The sequence below is a fragment of the Thunnus thynnus genome, chromosome 9 (genome assembly GCF_963924715.1).
Source record: "Thunnus thynnus chromosome 9, fThuThy2.1, whole genome shotgun sequence".
Taxonomy (NCBI): Eukaryota; Metazoa; Chordata; class Actinopteri; order Scombriformes; family Scombridae; genus Thunnus; species Thunnus thynnus.
This window is the reverse complement of record NC_089525.1, coordinates 21,837,775-21,859,555: the sequence shown is the minus strand read 5'-3', so window position 1 is coordinate 21,859,555 and position 21,781 is coordinate 21,837,775. Positions and strand designations below refer to the sequence as shown.

The following is a 21,781-nucleotide window of genomic DNA, read 5'->3' as shown; positions in this document are numbered from 1 at the left end:
GTTAATATAACAAACGGCATTGTCAGTCAAACTGCAGAAACCATTATTCTCCTTGTTTCCCAGCTGCAGTTTAACAGCTCTGAAAGAGCCAAATGACTGATAGTACATTGATAATACAGACAGTGGACATAACAAAGAGTATGAAGGAGTTTGGCCAACACCTCGCTGACATAGTTTCAACAAAAATCGAATGTTATAAGCTTCCCAAAGGTAGGATTGGATTATATTATGCAGTGTCCACCTCCAGTACATCAATGGTTTAATCAAACAGTTCATCTCAATTTCTGAAAAGCTGACTTCACAGATAATAGATCTCAAGATGTCACAGCCATTAATAAGGCTGACAGCGAGTCGACTGGAGTCCACATGTATGAGCACCAAGTTCATGTAAGTGTGTGTTTGTGTGTGTGTGTGTATGTGTGTGTGTGGGTTTGGAAGATCCTAAAGCAGCTGAGAAGAAATTAAAGTGTTTTTTTCCCATCGCCCTATCAGATGGGACCAAGTACCCCTTCATCAACACCACATGTCATGCTTTTAATGTGTTCATCGAAATTGGTTTTAAACTGGATGTTATTTGACACATATTATTTATATAAAATGGATACTGATACAGTATTTTTTCAAGAAATAGTGATATTTAAATTGTTGATATTTAGGCTTGGTCGGGTCTGTTTTCTACAACTACCACTTGAACTGCAGCTGGATGTTTTAACTATTTATCCATTATTTTTTGCTCTTTAACAGTTTGAATTTTCTGATCACTTGCTAACAAGTTTTCATGCACTCTCAATCACAAAACAAATGTTAGATGGATATAGATATACATTCACTGATTTATCACAATCACCTACTGTGCTACAGTCCTGCTCAAAAGACGTCTGAGGTTCTGTGCAGTGTAGCAAAATGCTAATAGTGTGTGCAGTAATATAATAATATGTAGTTCAAACCATGTGCTCCTCTTGTCAACCTCTTACCTCATAGCTTGTGCCGGATCTTGAGCCGACCCCTGGTTGGCCTGCAACACATGGACAGACTGAAGAAGATGCTCGGTCTGCCCACCATTGGCTTCTTGGTACAGACATTCATCATTAGGCTCTTTCTTCATCTGCCTCACTGACACTTGGTGGTGACCGTGAGCCCTGCCGTGCCCTTTGGATCCTCCGCGGACCATAGACCGCCCGTTGGTAGCCCTTTGGTTCCCGTAGGCGGCATTACCATCAGAGCCTGTGTCTTCATCCTCAATCACCACCAAATCAGCTGGCATCTCCTTGAACTGGTAGACCAGCCGCTGCCCCTCCACTTTAGCCAGGATACCCCTTTGATAGTAGTACCTATAGGAGAAAGTAGATACGGTGCTGCTTAACACATTAAAGACATTATCATCATTCAAATTTAATGTATGTTAAATTTAATAGTGTCTTATTATGAACATATCTATGGAAGCACGTCTGCAAGGTTCAACGCTAAATGCAACACTTTGGGAAATTAGGTTAAAGCTTTCGGTGCTCGACAGTATGTTCCTTTTACCTGAGAGCTCTTCCCATAGTCTCATAGTTCATGTCAGGCTTGTTCTTGTGTTTACCCCAAAGCTTTGAAACTGCTTTGGAGTCCACCAGTTTAAAGATGCCTTTCTCCCGCTGTGTCCACTTGATGTATTTGGGACAGGTGTTTTTATCCTGCAGTAAAGCCAGAAGGAATTCCCACAGGTAGATGGTGTTGCCTGAAAATTGGGGGGGGGAATAAATTAAGATGTTTTTAACATTAAAGCACGTCAGACATTCATGGTGAGACCTTGGAGCTGTGCCATAGACATCTATAATTAATTTTCTATTTTAGAGTTTTACTTAAAAATGTTATATGGCAACTATGGGGTTATAGTAGAAACCACTCTATCCTTATAGCTACTGTATCATTTGTGTGTGTGAGTGCCTTGGAATAGAATTAATTATACCAAGCCTGGAAGTATATTACTCTAATTTGTGAGATGCTTTGGCCAGAAGTGGTTAAAAACAGCAACGCTCCCAATAGTCACTTGAATCCCAGACACCATGACAGGGTGATGTATATGTGTGCAGCTGAACTTGTCCCCAGCCCCTTCCTCTTTGTGTCACACTGTATGGTGCAATGAGGGTTCGCATCGAGCAGCTCTAGTCTGCTTCTATCGGTGGAGCATCAATGTGCCCTCAAGCCTGCAATCACTTCTGTTTCCCTGTGAAACACAGCACTCTGAGATCCCCTCATCCATTAACTTGCCCAGATTCAACCCCACTGGATTGCAGGGGTTGAGGACTGCTGTTTTCACACTCCACAGGAGGAAACGGAGCATACACAATAGGAGGAGAGACCTTGATTTTTATTGGCTCATTACAGAGAAGCGCACTAGTTAGTGAGGCTTACCTTTGCCCTCTTTGCTCTTCTTCCTGAGTGGCAGGTTAGGGGTGGTGATAGGAGAGCAGGGACGCACCGCCCGCGGCTTCCGCACTGTGATTCAAATTGAGGGGTAGTGTATTATAAGGTGGAAGGTCACAGTGAAATCATCCAATTACCTACAACACTGAAATTTTAGTAGAAAATATCATTCTTATGTTCTAACAAGGAGGAGAAGAATGAGAGTCTTACCTTTGTTTTTTTTCTGAGGTTTCAAGGGACACTTTTGGGGAATCTCATCCATGGATGAAGTGTCCTCATCTAGCGACATGTCAAGGGCACCGTTGTCCAACTGATCAGGCCTCAGAGGGGCGTATGTCAAGTCTGACTCCAGCAGAGTGCCGTAGGTGTGGACTAAACATAAACCAAAGAAACAGAAATACAGACAAAGCATGAGCACACCGTAAAAATGAGTCTCATGAAGCATCTCGGAGGCCTTGTCATCTAAGACATATACCATGTAGTAATGTCCCCAGTTCTGGCGAGGGACTTAATTGCATGTCAACCCTCTTGCTCTTTCCTCATTTTTTCTCTATAGTGTGAACTGTCAAATAAATGCAAAAAATACCCAATATGATAAGAATGTGTGTGTCTTATTCCCTAAATATGATCAATGATAGATTATAATTGAAACATTTTTCACCATTATGGACATGGTAGAATATTAACAATGCAAAATATCTTACTCATGCGCTTCTCATCCAAGATGTTGTTTGGCGACTCCATGTTCAGAAGAGCCGCTGCAGCTTCGTTCGTCTCCATGCTGTCCTCTGCACCTGAGACTGTTGTTTCTACCAACCAGACAAAAAGCAAATTCAACATTAGGTCCCTGTAGGTAAGTTTGTTTTACCTGTTTTGTTATTATATAATGACTGTATCATGACTAGTATGACTACAACAACTACTACTACTACTACTACTAGTATGACTACCAGGCTCTTTTGTCCTTTTTGTCCATGAGCATTAATTGAGTTTAAAGGTAACATCAGGATCAGTTTTATTTGTACCAAGTTAAGGTTGCACAAACAAGACCTTTCTGTTGCTAGGTTAATTGTGCAAGTAATATTAATGTAGGAATATATACAATTTGGGAAGTGGGGTCCTGAATGGCAAAAAAAATGCAGGCTAACTCATCTTTTAAATACTGTAGATGTGGGTAAGGATTTATTTTACTAGTCCACAATTTCAAAATAATTTAAAGGAATAATGTAATTTGGTACTAAATATAAGCAAAATAAAAATGAAAGAAGAGCTCCATTCAAACACAAGTAATTACTTGTTCTTGGTGAAAGGTGAAAGTAGGTTATGGTAGCAATTGATTGGAATTGATATATTTGAGCTGAATGATTATCTTAAAATCATAACAAAGTAAAATATTTTTACCTGAGAGGCCCACCCCTCCCACCAAGATGGAAGGTGCCTCCACCACATGGAGGGTGGTGTCCACCATGATGCCGTTGGTCACCTCGTCGGACTCGAGGCCTGAGTAGACCTGCAGCAGATCGGCCGCAGGCACCTGCTCAACAATCACCGCTGGGAATACTGACGGGTCGTCCAGCTGAACAGAGAGCAGAGAGAGGTAAAAAGATGGTATAAGATGTCGTAACATAGGAGCCACAGTATGTCTGGGAGGAAGGGGACTGACTGTCTTTGTGCATATGCGTGTGTATATGCAATAAAAACACCATTAATTCCTCCACTACACATCATAAATACAATATGAAAACCCCTGGTGACAGCAGATTAATGTTATAACCTCACTTGGTCTCTTATTTTTATTGCCTTGTAAAATATTGTAGATTCATACTCAATTTCAGCTAATGTGGAGGCACGTAGCATGGAGGAGAGCTCATTTCTGTGGTGCTGCAGCGGTCCACAGGGACCTACTGAAGAAGACAGGCGCCAGCTGTTTGATTTGGCCTACTTCTCCTGAGAAGTTAATCTTATGTTCAGATATTATATAAGCCCAAATGAATGTTAATGGATTAATCATGAATTCCAGGCAAGTACCCCGTTTCACCGTGTCCAAAATTTGCTCTGGGAATTCTAACCTTGCCGTCTCATTTCAGGCATGGCACAGCCTAAAACATGAAGGCGCAGGGGGACAGAGGGAAATACCAGAATTTGAGCCAAACCACTGAGAGCGACTTAAGAAGCCCAACATGACTGAAAGCTCCTCAAACACAAACTATGTCAAGAGTGCTCACTGGGCACTTGGATCGTGTCATTGGGAGAGATGCGGGGACTAACTCAGTCCTCTGAATAAGTGAGTCATATGGTCCTCTGAAATACTCTTATTTTCATGTTTTCTGGTTTCAGAAACCTTAAGTGACAGCAGTCCATTTGTTTACTTCAAAGCATATGAAAAAACACCACTTCGACATAATAGAAGATAGAAGATGTGAATAAGACTTGGCATCAATTAAACTCAATCATCAGGTAACAGTCACTACAAAGTTCTTATACTCCAGAAAGGCTGCTGGACTAAGTTCAACTCTTTACCTGATGAAGGTCTAAGGACCAAAAAGTCATTAATAAAGTGGGTACAAGTGATCAACAGTGTGATTGATTGACTTTATTGTCCAGCTCGGTGGAAATTTGTCTTTGACTTCTCCCAAATCACAGCAAAATACCATTACCATTAAAAACATGCAAAATGTGCAGGATTTATTGGTTTTTATACCATAATCATGACATTTGTTTTACGTTAATAGGTCATTTAAGGTATTTTGATTCAGATGAAAACAACTAACCACCAGGAGATGGCAGCAGACTACACTTCAAGAATGTAGTGAAATTATTTCTATTACCATCATGTGTATGTAAATAAAGAAATATGCCTTAGGGAGTGTGGGGTGTTTAAGGAATGGTTTCTAGATTTATTATTTGTTCAAACCAAAACTGCATGTATGCATACCCGATGCATTTCCTAAATACCATGATGTAACTTACAGTGCTGCCAATCTGCACTAACAGGAGAATTTGCGTTGTCTACTAAACTACGGGCAACTGAGATGTATCATAAAACTCTCACATTCAAAACACTCAACAGTTAATAAAAAGAAAATGTTAACTGGTGGCCTGTTGCTATTCCTTAAATATGTGTCTGTGTGTGTTATGCAGTAATTCATTTAAATTCTAGCCAAACAATGTAGATCAATTCAGACCACATTCTTACAGTCATGACCTGATTAAAAGGAGGAAAAGGATGGGGAAAAGGTGCAGTAAGAGGAGCATGAATAAAGGCTTATCTGTCTCTTTGCACAAGTGTCCATTGTTGGTTTGGACCTCTGGGGCATACCAGGTGTCTGGGCCTTGAGCCGTGGGGGTGGGAGAAGGGGGCAATGAAGTCCATGGCTACAAGCCTATTTCAGCTACACTTTAACCAGGAAACTAACAGACCGGCTCATTATTTGAACACAAATGGTTAGGCCTCCTACACAGCACCAGCAGTAATTACCCGAGGATTGTTTTTAAGTTCAAGTATTGTATGTTTAGTATATACTGTAGGTGTCTGTGAGTCTAGAGCAAGATGGCTCCGCGAGACGCCTATCATAGCTTTGAAGATCAACAACAAAAAGCCTGTGTCATCTCAGCAGCAAAACCATGAGGCCACATGGGGCTAATAAGAACCCTGAGTTCTGCTTTGACTACAGACACTATCAATGTCTCACTGACATACTCAGAATGTTTCCCATTAAACGGAGTCTTGGGTAGACATACTATCAGATAGCAAGACAGTGAGGCTAACAAATCTCCTCATCTGGACTTACTGATGCTTGCTGTCCTTGAGATACAGTCAAGTGTGTGTGTGTGTGTATGTGTGTGTGTGTGCAGACGAAGACATTTTGACTACTGGTCTGCTAAGCTCCTGAAACAGCAGCACCTCCCACCCCCCTCCCTGTCAAACGCAGAAAGTCTGAATCCCACACAGTTTGCTGACAGAGCATGAGACGTCTGAAGCTGCTGTCTCCGTCGCTGTTTTGATATTAACTGGGTTCTGTTTTTACTGGGAACACCTTCAAACTAGTCTTGTACTGTCATGTTAACCGAGGGTTGATTTGACAGTTTGAGAAACACATTGCAGTGCACAGGATGATAACTATGGAGGAGATAAACTGTTATTGTTGAGAGTGTAAAGCTGTGAGAAGGTTAGGCTCTCGGGAGAATAGGCACCCTCCGTGTAACGCAAATAATATTGAACATCATAAAGGTTTTAACTGCTCCTTCCTCTTTGCTGACTTGAATAGTGTTTCTAGTGGGGAAACAGGAGCGATAAGAATCAGACTGATTTGCATTTCTGAGTTCCCCATTCTGCCTTTGAAAGCAACAGCATCTGTGCAAGCTGTCCCCCCCCTCCCACACCAAACTCTCTTCTGCTTTACCTGCTCAGTCTCAATTGTGTCCAACTGCCTTTACACTTTCAACAACCTAATATTCACAATATTTGAGTGTAGCAGCCAGTAGCGTGACGGAAACTAGATACTATCATAATTAAAAAAGGTTGTTTACCTAGAAGCCAAATGCTTTTATTTTTAATAGCTTGTAAATGTAACAACTTGTTATTTCTTTTAAAATTAAGGGAAGACGTGTTTATGGCTACCCCATTGATGGATCAGAACAGACCTGATTGTGTAGAAAATCACAAAATATCATTCGGCATTACATGATACACCTTAGGGGGCACCTTATTGATTTAAAAACCAAAATAGCAAGGCTAATCATTACAGAACCCACTCTACCTCCTACAGCCTTATTGTGCCCAAAGTAAATCTTTACAACAGTCAGCAGAAACAAAATGGCCACTGCAGTAGTAGGTTACAGTGTTGTTCCTTTTGGGGGGGTATTTCCAGGACTTAGTAAATAGGGGCATAGTGCTTGCATAACAGGCTGAATGGGTGCAGCAAAGAACAAAACTGTAGCGCTGGAACAATGCAAGACCTTTTAGTGGAATTATCCAGTCTCTTTCCAAGCAGCCTTGTAACTGGTCTGTCAGGTTAGGCCTGAACCCGTGCTATTCAGGGATCCAGTGACAACTTGTCACTCTAGATACACACATACAGATACCGGTACACATTAACACACATACGTCCACACTTACAATCAAGCCTGCTCCACAGGATTCAGACACAGGTGTGGGGATGAGATAACTGCACACCTGACCGGGCAATGAAAAAACACATAGGCACAGGTTCACATCGTATCACACAGTAACCTTTGTGCCATAAACACATTCATGGCTAAGCCCCACCTTTTCCCTCCCACGCACCCTAACCTCACTGCAGGTTTTTCAATCTTTCCATTTCTTTGCTCCCAGCAGCCCACACTCCTCTCCCTAGATCACCTCTCTGGCTCCATCCTACCCTCCGCCTGCCTGCTTCTCCGACATGTTGTCAGAGTTAAAGATCACCGGCTGGCAGTGACCATGCTGTTTACACAGGTTTTGTTTGCCCTGCCATGAAAAGTCTTAACATTTATCAAATTTATCACATAGAGCTACAGTACATCTGGTTGAAAAAGATGAATGGTCAAACACTCCCACTGGGACTCCCACTAAAAATATAGACTAGGACTCCAGTTCTGCATGATAACAACAAAACAACAGAAAGTTTGATTTTAAAAGAAGCTTCAAATGTGGTGTCCCCAGTGTGATACGTACCTGGTTGATTTCGTCCATCCCGTTGCTGGCAAATTCAAACACCAGTTCACTAGGCTGTACTGCAGTCGTCATGGCGGTGGAGTTCAGAGGGCAGGGAGCAGCCTAAAATATCCCAGCGACGACTCTGGCTCCTTCTCTGCACAGACGGAGCCACCGACAGGCTGAAGCTCAGTTTCACCTTGCAAAATGGCCTTCCTGTCGTTCCTCCCCGTTCTCTATCCGGGCAGTTAGCGCTGAGAGAGAGAGACCACGAGCCAAGTTTCAGAGGATCGCTGTGGCCCAGGTGGAAGCAGCCTCGTCCCTCTCTGACAAGGAGGCTGGGTCCCGCTGCGCCTGGAGCATCCACACCTGGGAGAGAAAGAGAGAGAGAGAGATAGAAGCTAAGGTCAGGAGACATATTAGATCAGTTTAATTTCACTGAGAGACAAGAGGCAGGGAGGTGCAGAGATATAGCACGGAGAAGAGTCCTTGTGCAAGAGGTTAGCAAGTGTTTTTGAGGCCTAACTGTGATGTGTAAAACTCACCATCCACATAATATCAGAGCCAAACAGTTTCAGGCAGGACAAAGATATCCGCGCTTTGTTTAGTTCTGACGCCTGAGGCGGACAAAGCCACAAGTTTCAGATCTCTGGTTAATTTTTTCCTGCCTTACAAGCCTCTAATAAACTCACAAAGAAAGTCAAGACCAAGCAAAAAAAGTTATCAGCGCTTGCCAAAAAATAGCTTGCACTGCGTTAAATACTCAATGACACTATAATTGTATTCCTGCAGGGATTAAAAAGTTAATTTTTCCTTTTTACTCTAAATGCCTTTACTTAATTTAAATATCACAGTTCTGACACTGGAATATTAAAAGTGTTGGCCTGCATGCCTCCCTCTTCCCATTTCAGGCTTAAAAGTTGAACATATGTTGAAAATAAGCATGGATAATATTAAACTGATCTCCTAAATGAGCACAGCAGCAGTCCAGCGTATAGTCAGGAGGACCTCGTTGCACGGCTCACTCTGATTTAATCCCTGACGCCTCTCATTTCATAACTGTCTCTGTTCCCGGAATGAGACACCCCTCGCCGCACCACCCTAGATCATAAGGCTCAGGGGGCTGATATTATGATCACATGAGGTGCTGGGGCGGGGAGGGTCTGAACGAACCCTCTCTCCAAATGCAAACACACACACAAACACAAGGACAAGAGATCACCCATCTAATGATGCTCTGGAAGCCCCTCTGTGCTAACCCTCGGGCAGTTACTGTGATCACAGGCAGCGGGGGAGGGAAACTGAAGGTTGGGTGCTTGTTAGTGTGTGTGTGTGTGTGTGTGTGTGTGTGTGTGTGTGTGTGTGTGTGTGTGTGTGTGTAGAGGTGTGTCCCAAAAACCTGATACCCAAAGGCAGGTTTCGAAGCTGAAGTACGGGAGGGGCCGATGTTGGGTTGAAGATTAAATGGACAAGGAGACCCCAGGGCCACACAGACCCACCCTCTTCTTTCCCAAAGACCAAAGAGCTGGCAGCAGTAGACAAGTAAGAGATGGCAATGTTTAGTATCCCCCCACCAGACACACACACACACAAACACACACACACACACACCACCCCTGCTTTTCCCTCAGCTGCAGGGTGGAGCTTATTTGCTTTGAAATGCCTGTGTGGCTGACGAAGTTGCATACCAGGCCCAATTGTATTTTGGAGGGGGGGGGGGGAGCAGGCGATAGAGTCGGACTGAACTCCCGCAACAGGGGCCAAACAAATTTGTGCAATTCAGTTTATCTTTACGCTGAGCGTCCACAGAATAGTAACATGTGGCCGGGGTCTGGGAAGCATCACTTTGGGAGCGCAGATAAAGAAGAGACGGGGGGGAAACAAATCTGAAGGCTAGTGTTTCACTCAAGTCGATCCCTCTTGCTGTCTCCGACGGGCAGCATCCATGCCCACCTCTGCCAGAGCTGGACACCATCTGTCTAGAGCTCTTCAGTGCCCTGGTCTTCTTGGCATGTTCACTGGTGAGTGTGACAAGCCATTATCAGACTCAAGCAGAAAAGAGGGGATATAATGTATGAGGCTCCCAAATGGAGGAAGATATACATATAAATCATGTATTAAAAAAAAAACAACACAAAAGGCAAACAATACAAAGACTGCGGGTGGACATGTGTCTGCCTTCTAAATGACTCTCTACTTGCATTCTCACATGGACCACACACACACACACACACACATTTACAGCAGATGCCCTCTATGAAGCCAGACCAGGACACTCCATGTGCGATGAAGCAAATGTGCAGCGGTTTGTATGGTATGGGATCACTCTGAAACTGCCCTGCCCTGCGAAAACACATAGCACTAAACCAACAGGCATTTTCTATAATCTTAGTTCTCCTTTTTGACGTGCCCAGGTTTCATTAGATTTATGGACATTTATGGAGCTGTTTGCTAGGAGACTTCAGCTTGTGAGTCTGCAGGCAGGGCTGTGTGTAAATGATGAACAAGCCATCAACATTCAGTCATAAACAGGTTATCAGATGACAGGAAACAGACTGTTATCAAATCAGTGAAAATCAAGACAGAAGTCTTTCCTTTATGAGTCTTTTCCCATACCTTCTGTCTGGGTCTCTGATTGACATAAATATGTAAATGTCTTGTTGGCTGTTTGTGCATATTTTCTATATCCCTCCTGTCAGTGTTTCATTGATCTGAATGGCCCAGTTGGCATGGTGCAAACAGCAGACAGGGATACAAGAGAGCCAGCCATTAGTCAGACACAGCCTGCACATTATCCCCGAGCACATGACAACAGCTGCCTTGTCCCAGCATAGGGGCAGGGTTGTAGCTGCACTTATTACGTCATGAAGAGCAGAGGAGGGATTTTTGCTGGGATGTTAAGTCAATGCATAATAGTCCACAGAGCAAATAGACTGCCTGTGACTCGCTCTGGGTGGGGCCTTCTTTGACAGACTTGAGTACTTTTAATGTGGTTACCAGGCGGGGCATCCTGGTGAACTAGAAATCTGCGGCATGAAATGTGTAACTGTGGCGTCCTGGGTTTGAATCCAACAAAACACATGTGTTGCACGTCATTGTACAGCTCTCTGCTGTTAAAAAATTAATGAAGGCAAAAAATTGTATTAAAATAATTTGAGCTGAAACTGTCAATTAATTAATAGACATGAAAGTAATTGACAGCTAATTTAATGACTTTTAAAGGAGCATTAATTAGGGTTTTTTTTGGCCATATGGGGGAAGTGGAACAAGCTGTAAACACAACATTTTATCACCGTATTAAGTTGTCATGGGTAATGTGTTAGAAGAAAACAGTTGCCAGTTCATTTACACATTCAGCATACACAGAGCAACATTAGCAGTCATTTGTAAACGAGTTTTTGGCCACTCAGCTAATGTAAGCTCAATATTCTCCTCACAACTCACTCTTTTTTTGGTCTCCATCAACTCCCGAGAGAAAAAAAATCTGTCTCTTTAGCTGCTAAATGCTCCACTATGTTCAGCAAGTTGCTAACTTTGTCTGTCTGCTGTTTGGCGCTAGGCAGGAAGCATGCAGTGGGTTTTATCAGAGCTGTCTACTCCTGCTGTAAACAAGGTTGAGGATGAGAGCAGTAAGAGTGAACAAAAAACAGTAAAGATGCGGGACAGAAAATCAAAACAAAGTGCTGAAATGCGCTGTGAAGGTCCATAGAGCTGCGGGGGACAGCAGAGTTGGCTGATAATAAATGTTAATATGGTCAGCTGGTAGTATGGTTCCATCATGGCCCCTGTCATGTGACCATGGTGATGTGATTCCTTCGATCAATCTCCTCTCCTCCAGCGATTATGACTCTGTCTGTTCTATGGCAGCCTGGTGTGCAGCAGGCTGAGGAGGAGTACGAAGCAAACACTGGCCTACTCCACCCCTACAGCATGGTGACTGCCAGTCGCAATAACAACCAATTAGAGTCAGGATTCATGAACAAATGGAGCATTCCCAGAAGGCCCCACTTCCCCCGCTTTAGTCTCTTCAGCTGAGCTCATTGTTGACCATGAAAGGAGGTAATTTAAGCCAATTGAATGACTATGCAGTGACTCACCCTGCATGTGGTGAGTGCAAACATTGTGAGATGCGAGAAAAGGACCAGAGCAAACTTTACTTATCAGCCATTTTCAGCTCAGGTTACAAAAATGCTGATTTCCTCAGGTGAAATGATTGTTCAGCGGTGCAGTGAGGTGCTTGTGATAGAGCGGTCACAGGACTGAGGGATGGCTGGTGAGGGTGTGAGAGAGCGAGTGGTATTCCTGGTATTTGAAATCTTTTTTTCCCACACAGGTATAGACAGTGTAAATATGAGTGGTGAAAAATGAAATGGATATAAATCAAGAGTCTCTCAACGCTCATTAAACAGCTGCAAAGGTTTCAATGCTGACACAAGCTTTGATTTTGCTATTCCTCATACATCACTCAGAGACGCACTCTACCAACAGAAAGAAACCTTTACCTTTACAGAATCCTATAAATGTTTAATTTTTCTCATTTCAGCTGTGCAGCGAAACCCAGATCTGCAAGATGGCAGTAAATATGTGGTTACCACCGCCATGTTATTGAATGACTGTCAGCACAGACGTGCTGTTTTTGCAGGATCCGCTGGGTTCCTGTAAAGGAAATGACTCAGTGATATGAGGTTCGAGCTCATTCCTGAAACCCTGTGATAGCTCATATGGGCATCAGAGGATCCTGGTCATCATTTCTGGACAGCTGTTCCCTTTTGGGCATCTTTTACACAGCTCTTTTACACAGATGTCATAAAACTATGCTACAGTATGTAACAACAGCGCTTTTGAGGGCCAAGGAAAACTACTCAAACGTTTCTAGATGAAATAAGGGATGACTCAGTAAAAGAAAACACAAAGTAAGTATAGACAGCATACTGTATATTAAAGTTTATCTTGCATTACAAGATACCACAAAAAAGGCAGGCAAAGTGTTGACTGAATTACACACAGCAGAAAGGTCAAAGTGCTGTAGAAGTGTTAGCTAATTCAACAACATAAGAAGGTAGTAATTAAGGAGTTGCATCAACTCCAGTCCAAAAACACATAGAGGTGGATTTCACCACTGCTACACACTATGTCAGCACCATAAACACTGTTCTGTATACAGTATTTTCTGTGCGTTCTACATTTTACTCACCACCCAGCGTTGCACAAGTCAGCATGTCTCACCATGTTTCAAACTCCAACTCAACTTTATTGAGCTGAATAAAGGACTGCTTTCAGTGCAATCCTGAGGCCACGCCATGCGTGTGGTGATAAAATGGCAGCAATGGGCACAGAAGCAGGCATAGACACCGGCTAATAGTATGCAGCTGCAGAACACAAGGCATTAGAAACACAGACAAGAGTATACAGCATCCAAGCCAGCACTCAGTGTCTGTCTTGCACTGGGAGGCATTTGTCTGTGCCATGCCAGGGCCAAATGAAGACTGAAAGAAAAACGTCACTTTGTGCACGGGCTTTTAGAAGGAGAATGGAATTTAATCTCATCTCTGCGAACCTTGTACTTTTCCACTCTCAAGGCTCAAGGCTCTAGTGGAAGGCTCCATGCCTTTCTATGACAACAGTTGTTAAATAACAATATATTAAGTATAACTTTTGCCATTTTATGGAGGATGATACATTAGCTTTAGAAAGGATAAAATGCTCTGTAGAACAGGAATCAAAGTTAAGTCAGTAACGTCTCCAGAGGAAAAAGTTCAGAAACATCCCCAGACACCAGATTCCAGTTCTCTTTTGGTCAAGTTTTCATTAAAACATGTAAAAAGCGTGTTTCTTTTTAGCTGTTCTCTGTCGAAGATATTATATATATATATATATATCTTCTAACATGCCCTTTATCACAGCACAGCATACTGGACTTACTTGTTGGGGCATACAAGAGAAATTCTGATAGCCAGAAATAACAGTGACATATTTTAGAACATACTAGAAAAAAAAAACGCCCACAGACTGACCTGTGAATTTTGCACTCACAGGAACAGCATCACTGAGCAGTGGGTTTCTGCTGCTTCCTGTCTGTTAAACCACACAGAACAAAATTTCTTCTTCTGTGTAAGAGCGGAAAGTTCTCAACTCCCCCTCCTTCCTTCTTGAACAACATGCCATTACTCTTGTAGATATAACTCTTGTGATACAGGTAGCATTTTCTACATGAATAAAATAGCTACTAGAAGTATCTCTCCAAATGATGTAAAACAGAAAAATCATCGCTTTCGGATTGGACTGTTAAATAATGAGTAAGTCAGATGATTTGACACAGACCTGCACCATGTTTTAGTTGATAAATTCATTGGAAAATATGTTCAGCACTCAAAAGTCAAAATCCCCCATATTTCGAGTACCCACCACAGAGATATTGTTTTGCAAATATCCATAAATACTTCATAAATATCTTACAACAGCAGGCTGATAATGCGTTTCTAGAATATGACCTGCAAACGAGACACCATTAGATATTCTCTCACCTTCTGACATTTTCGTACTACAAGCTACACTCAAGCTGTTTAATGACAATGATGGTGAATTTAAAAGGATCACGGAAGGGCTCTCAAAGCCACACCTGCTATTTGCAGACATTTCTTCCCGCACAATTCTGACACAAGGCATGCAAACACAGACGGCATTACTAACCATCCAGCCCCTTCACGCACATACACACACACACACACACACACACACACACACAGACACAGACACATAAACCCCTAGTGTGGCCCCATGAGTCCGTTTAAGTGAAATTCTCAGAAAAAAAACTACAAAGTTCCTGTCACAAAGTGTTCATCATTATAGGTCAGAACGAAAGACAAGTACATCCGTATATAAATGTGCTGTATGTGCAACCAGAGCACCCCACAACTTCAACTTTTCATGAGCCACTCAGAATAACTGCCCTAAAGCACATACAATGTCGAAAATTCCTTCTGCTGAATTAACATCTGTTTCTAGTTGATATGAACAAATGATAAGCTTGGAAATGTACACTTACAATCTCTATAAATCCCCCAAAACTAAACAATAGTAATTCAAATCCGTCTTGACTGTATTATTGCTGTCTTACCAGATGCTTAATGAATCCGAGACTAGGTTTTGCCACTGAGAGGCATGTTTTAACTAAACAGATGCAGCCCATTTGTCAAAACTACCCACCGCGGCCTATTTCTATTATGTGGCAACAGGCCACATGTCACAAATAGGAAGAACCATTTAAGTTGTGAAAACAGGACAGGAAATTGCAGCAAAGTTTTAGAAAAGACATCTGCAGCCTGAAACATCACAGTTTGACATGCTCTGTGTGCTGCTTTAATGTCCACAAGGCAATAAGTTTTCACTAAAGCATCTGGTCAGTGAGATGTGGAGTAAGATTGGTGTAGCAAAGTGTAGCCGTAGTTGAGTATTTTCATATATTACCACTCAAGGCAAGATGATTTAAAAACAGCAATGTGGTTGAAATGAATTAGAAGACTGATCTTCCAGCTAATATAATCTGCTGCTAGTTATCATTTTAACAAGCAGAAGCAACAGAGCATCGGCTTAAAATGAGAAGCTTGCTACCTGGATGTTTCCAACATTACTCTTTGCCAAAAAAATAGTAGGGATACTGATGATTCAATACCTGATTCATTAGTAGCAGAGCTTAGCAATCCCTGTTATTTCACAAACTGGGAATCCGAAAACTCGAGCCTATCCACTGCAGGATGTAATGTTCAGACTGTGTTTTTTACACATTAGGCACAGGCCTGATGTGTAAAAAACGATTACACTTTCTCTGAAAATCTCATAATAAGTTTCTATTCTTCTAAGTTTCAATTAGAATGTGCAAATGAACGTTTCAAGATACACAACTCTTATCAAACACGCTATTTATTGAGTTTGCGGGTTTGTCTGCTCTGCATATCAGTATTTTTATGCAGGCTGCAGTCAGAGCTGGTATGTGAAATACATGTGGAGAAGACATGTACAAATTTTGAGCATCTGTTGTTTCTTATAGATCTAATTTGTAGATTCGGACACATTAGAACCTGCTTTTGAATGATAACAATCAACAACAATATCTTGCCACTGTTCTGGCAGCTTCTTGTCATGGGCACCGAGTGTTGCCTGGAAAGTAAGAAGCCAGTTTGACCCACTTCACTTTCAATAACTCTTCCTATCCACAGAATGTGGCTCAAGAGGAAAAAAACTGGTAAAATACACCATTTTGTTAAATTCCTATGGCTACCAGTTATTAGTAGTATTGATCCCTACATTCTTTCTTGTGTTTCTGCTCAGCCATTTTCATTTTCTCAATTCCAAACTCACAATTTATTTCAAGTAGAAAAAAAAACAAACAAACACAAAAGGTAAGTATAAAAAACATTCAAGTCTGTGCGTGTGTGTCAGGTGCCTCACACTGCCCTGCTGATTCTTTTCTTGCAGACATATTTGAAATGCTTCATCCAGACTCTGCTGTTTTGGCTGCTGTGTGGGAGCAATTTAATGCATGACTAGACTGGAAAAGCTAAATTCTCTTCCTTTTATACAGTATACAAGCCTCCCACACAAGCAATCTTCCATTAGACATCAGACATGTAGAGGAAGAATGTGTATAGAATCACAAACTGTGAAAGAAGATAGAAAAAACTGTACATAAAGTCTCCTAAAATATATAAACCAGAGCTGTATTCAGGTCCTGAAGTGATTTTAATGAATGCTACTGTGCTGCATACTGTACCTGCCTCTGACATAGCTTATTCACACACCCATCTGATGTGTTTACATTCATACCAATACCAACATGTCACAGCACAGGTATACTGGCAGCAGCAGGAGAAGATATTATACCCACAAAAACATCAGCAACATACTATCAGCCAACCTCAAATAAAAACAGGGTGAAGGATGACATTCCTGATTCTCTCTTAAACGATACACCGCCTGTTCTACCATTGATATCAGCCATCAGATTATGCAACATCCCACAACAGCTAATTTTCTCGCAGGGAAGAAATTCCATTTGGAGTTTATATACTGTATCAGCGTTGCCAAAATACTTTCCAAGCCAGCCTTGCAATGCAGGAGGCAGGGCTGCGTGTTCAGATGGAGCGCAGAAATCTCAGGGCTCCGAGTCTGAGTCGAGGCTGGGAACAGGGGACCCGGCTGTTGCAGAGGAGGCTGCATACCAAACAGGTCTGGACACACGCAGGCTGATGTGTCCACCCATAGTCAGGCATGCAGCAATATGTTACAGACAACACGCCTTGAGAGGGAATGGATTCAAGCAGAGATGAAACAATTTCATATTTCTCTTTGGGGTCAAGCAGCTCTCTCTCTTGAAGGAATAGTTCAACATTTTGGGAAGTACACGTTTTTGTGAGAGTTAGAAATCTCTGTTAAATATGACGGTGGAGCAAGAAGACAGTCAACTGCAAGCACCCCATAAAACTGTAATTTATAATCATTACACTTTGGTTTTTGTACAGATTAAACAAACAGTTTTACAAGGTTGATTTAGTTACCTTTGGACATAGCCAAGATAGTTTTTTTTTCCCTCTGTTTCCAGTCTTTGTGCTAAGCTAAGTTCACCTTCTCCTGGCTGTGGCATCATATTTACCACACAGGCATGAGAAGTATCTGTCTTCTCATCTAACTCTTGACAAGATGTCCCAAAATGTCAAACTTTTCCTTTAAATGCACCATCAAGCATTGTTTCCTGAAATAAAAGCAACAATAACACACAGAAATGTTTGCGGTACGTCACTCTAGAGTGCATTTATCATAATGTTCCTTCTGTTGGAGAGGTTAAAACACTACGCCACATGCTTATTTGGAGCTCAAGCAAAGCTGTTTTTTTAAGATTTCGGCAGATCAAGCTTCAGTTTAACAGCTAATAACGACTAAATCAGCTTTTCCCATCTGATCCCCAGTAAAGCCTCATAGATAGGACCACTCACACTGAGACAGCTTAGCCCCTTCAAGAGAGCTTATCTGATTTCACACAATTGGATACTGGGTCAGTGTGGTATTAGGTATCAGCGGCCAATGTTTCTATCTAATCTTGAAGCCAGTAAATGTGTATGCCACATTCCTAGGTGTCGGGGGAAAAAAAAGTGCCGAGCCATTACATTTCAGGAGCATACTTTAAACAATGACGAGGGGGAAAAAAACTATTAGTCTATGTGACCGAGTTAACACGCCTAAACTACAACTCATGAAGTTATGACAAATGTTTGGATTGCATGCTTGAGGTATTACAACACTGCAGTCACTTGATGTTGACATGTTTTCTGTATGTTGAAAAAAGAAACTGTGGGAACTGTATTACACCACTCATAATATAAAAAGTTTAAGACTACCTTACTTTAATTTAGTTAATTTATTTCAGACGCCTCGAACAATCAATTAAATGTTCATTACGTGTATTTGGAGAAGTGTTTGAGGCCTGTGCGGGAAGTAGAAGGACAGTCTGCACAGCCTGGTCAATATTTGAAAAGGCTTTATGAAATACACTCATTTATGACAGTCAGGCGATGAGGAAGGTGTAGCATGGGTACAGCAGATGAGGACAATAAACTACCTGGTTAAAGAGACAGGCTTGCTCAATCTGGTTATATAACAAAATATTGACATGGTGTTATTGTTTAACCATATTAGGGATCTGTAATAATGAAATGTGGGTAGTAGGAGAAGATCAGTACATTAGTTTATTAAAATGGATTTACAGCTACTGCTTGCTCGGGATCATGCGTACATTAATGAAAGGCTTGTGTACATGTTAACCTTTGCTTCAACACTACTTTGAATAAAGAGGCCTGACAATCACTCTCCCGAGGGGCTGGGGTTATGTTGTTCTGACGAGAATCACAATGCAAAAACGCAAAGGTAAACAAGGAGTGGCTGTTGCTTAGGAACAAGCAGAGGGAGAGGGCTTGTAAAGGAGGCTCTGTGGTACAAGAAGGAGAGAGCAGGTGGGCCTCATTCAGCTCTGCAAAAGGCCCGGTGTGTTTGTATGCTGAAGACCAAACCCGACAAGCACACAAACTGCTTCTGCGTGTATAGTGAACTGCTGTTGCTGGGTGGGATCAAACAACTGAGTTGTAAGAGCACGTTTTTGTACAAGCAAGAGCATTGTAACTCAAGGAGAAATTAGAAGATAATTTTATTTTACCAACTCCACTTCTACTATTCCTACTACTTTTGCACAGTTAGAGATGTATTATAAGGACACCAACAGGCCCAGAAACATGAGCTCAGACACCTTTAACTGTTACTTTAATAGTAACTTTCAGTTTTCATGTGAAAAGAGCAGCAATAATAACCAGCACTCCTGACAGTTATTAAAGCATTTGGGGAAATTTTGGCCTCTCTTAGAGTCAGATGAGCAGATCAAAACCACTCTCATCTGTCCAGTCAAAAAGAAGCTACAACCAGCAGCCAGTTAACTTAGATTTGCATAAACAGAAAGAAACCCGCTAGCTTGGCTCTGTCCCCTAAAACTCACAAATTAATACATTATATTTTGTTTATTTAATCTTTACCAGCAAAGAAACACAACATATTTCCCAAATAGTGAACCATTTCTTTTAAAGGTTCAGTGTGTAGGATTTAGTGGCATCTAGCAGTGAAGATGCAAATTGCAACCAACTGAATAAGTTGTGTTAAAAACAGTTAGTGTTGGATTTGTTTTTTTGATGTTCATTTGTCAAACTTGTGGTTTAACCCCTTGTTCTTCACACATCATGTCCACCACAACAGCCACATGCCATGACAAATTTTCACAAAAAGGCTCCTACACCTACGTGCTTGTGAATGTGGCTCTTTGAGACCTTTCATTTCTGGTCATCAAACATCTCACGAACACAGGGGAGAAAATGATGACAGGAAAAAAAAGTGACATTTGAATAATAAGAAAGCAAAGCATCAAGGGAAAAAGAGGCAAGGTTTCAAGACGAAAAGGAATAAATAAAGAAATAAATAAACTCAACTCTGGCCTACATAACTAAGACCTTTCCACTGAGACAGGAGTTCAGCAGATCAGTTAAGTCTCAGTGGTGGAGTCATTATGGGCATGGCCAGTTTTCCATATGACAGCTTGCTGCTGAGGCTTCCAGACACAGACACCATTGCAGCTGGGTGTCTGGGACCAAAGCCTCCGAAAACCATGTGGTAAATCAATTTCCCTCAGTGCCTGGGTCAGAATGCCTCTTTGTACCAGGAGGTGATACTGCATTAAAGCCGACATGATGTTTAAATTAACACAAGGGAGTGTGAGGGAGTTGGCAATAGACACCAGATAAAACATAAAAGATAAAACATAACCGTTTTATGTTTACATGCATCTCAAAGTTGGAAGCCCATTTTTGAGCCATGTTACATTATGCAGGGTGGAACCAATATAACTGGAAAGAAAAAAACACTGTGGATGTCTTTTCAGGCTATTGCATTATACAGTGCTGTGCTAACAGTTTCTAGCTGTCAGCTAGCTGGTAGGAAAGACATACATGCTTCTATTTCTGTATTTATAAATACAATTACAAATGTCCAAACTTCAAACACAGTCAGAGCTCAACAGAAGCCTGTAATGGATTTTTTTATGAGGTTCTACATGCTGCTTTCATCTGGTGCAAAATAAACTTGCACCCAAAGTTCCCTTCATCCTCATGAGCTCAGTGTGAAACTTACGTGGCAGATAAACTTCATCAAGATAAATGATTTATCAGCATTTCCACAATGAGTAGTTCACTAGAGAAAATCACTCAGTGTATTCTAGAGTTGCAACTGATCATTAGTGTCATAACTGATTAATCTGTTGGGTATTTTTCCAATTATTTGATTAACTGTTGGGTCTATAAAGTGTTTAAATACTCATCACATTTTCCCCCAAGCCCAAAATTACATCTTCAAACTGGTAGTTTTGTCTGAGGAACAGATCAAAACACAAAGATATTCAGTTTAGACTGATATAAAACAGAAAAAAGGTAACAAATTGTCACATTTGAGAAGTTGCACCCAGAGAATGTTTAGCAATTTTGCTTGAAAACTCTTTTTTTTGCTGACTACTTTTCTGTTGATGGACACACAATTATTTGGTATATGTATAGTTTATAGCTTAATATCACTGCTTTATGCTATTAAAAGGCAAGTTGTTTCCAAAATTACAATCTCAACAATATTAGCTTTTGTAGCTGGCTATCTAGTTCTAGTATTTGCTGAATTCAAGTATCACCTAAATGTTATCCACTAAAAAGTTAAGTAAATATTTATTCATAAATGTATATAAATCCAGCTTGGTTCATCTGTTGTAATAAGGCTCTGTTAAATCTCTAAGTTGACCTGTTTACAGCCATGTTAAGAGGAGACTCTTGTTTTTTTTGCTAACACAGGATCTGTGCCCTGACCGGCATGGTACGTTGCATAACCAGGAGTGTTATCAAAAGGTGTGACCTGATATTCCACATATCATCTCTCTCTCTGCTGCACTCTCTTTCGTTCTTTCTCTCTCATGACGCACTTGTCTTTCACCCATTTCAGCCTAGTGGGCGTTATGAGTCGTCTACTTCTGGGGCCTTCTGAGACAAATAACAGGTGATAAATAGGGCTATTAGCGTCCACATGCTTCATAGTTTCTGGTGTATTTAAAGCTGTTAATGTGATAAATTAACAGTGAAAATTTCAAAATGT

The 21,781-nt window shown here is 41.4% G+C and overlaps 1 protein-coding gene across 4 annotated transcripts in view; it reads right to left on the bottom strand.

The window, feature by feature from the left end:
- The window catches only part of elf1 (E74-like ETS transcription factor 1), a 40,062-nt gene that overhangs the window by 3,278 nt on the left and 15,003 nt on the right, over positions 1–21,781 (bottom strand). For 2 of the 4 annotated variants that reach the window (XM_067599716.1, XM_067599715.1), the window contains exons 2-9: positions 8,087–8,434; positions 7,529–7,585; positions 3,811–3,985; positions 3,114–3,218; positions 2,620–2,781; positions 2,398–2,481; positions 1,528–1,720; positions 975–1,331 (exon numbers count right to left, since the gene is read on the bottom strand). In XM_067599716.1, coding sequence (XP_067455817.1) covers positions 975–1,331; positions 1,528–1,720; positions 2,398–2,481; positions 2,620–2,781; positions 3,114–3,218; positions 3,811–3,985; positions 7,529–7,585; positions 8,087–8,158 — 1,205 coding nt within the window. In that variant the 5' untranslated portion in view covers positions 8,159–8,434. Of the gene's footprint in view, positions 1–974; positions 1,332–1,527; positions 1,721–2,397; positions 2,482–2,619; positions 2,782–3,113; positions 3,219–3,810; positions 3,986–7,528; positions 7,586–8,086; positions 8,435–15,182; positions 15,273–21,781 lie in introns of those variants that run through there. The other 2 variants (XM_067599717.1, XM_067599718.1) reach the window with 2 other exon arrangements.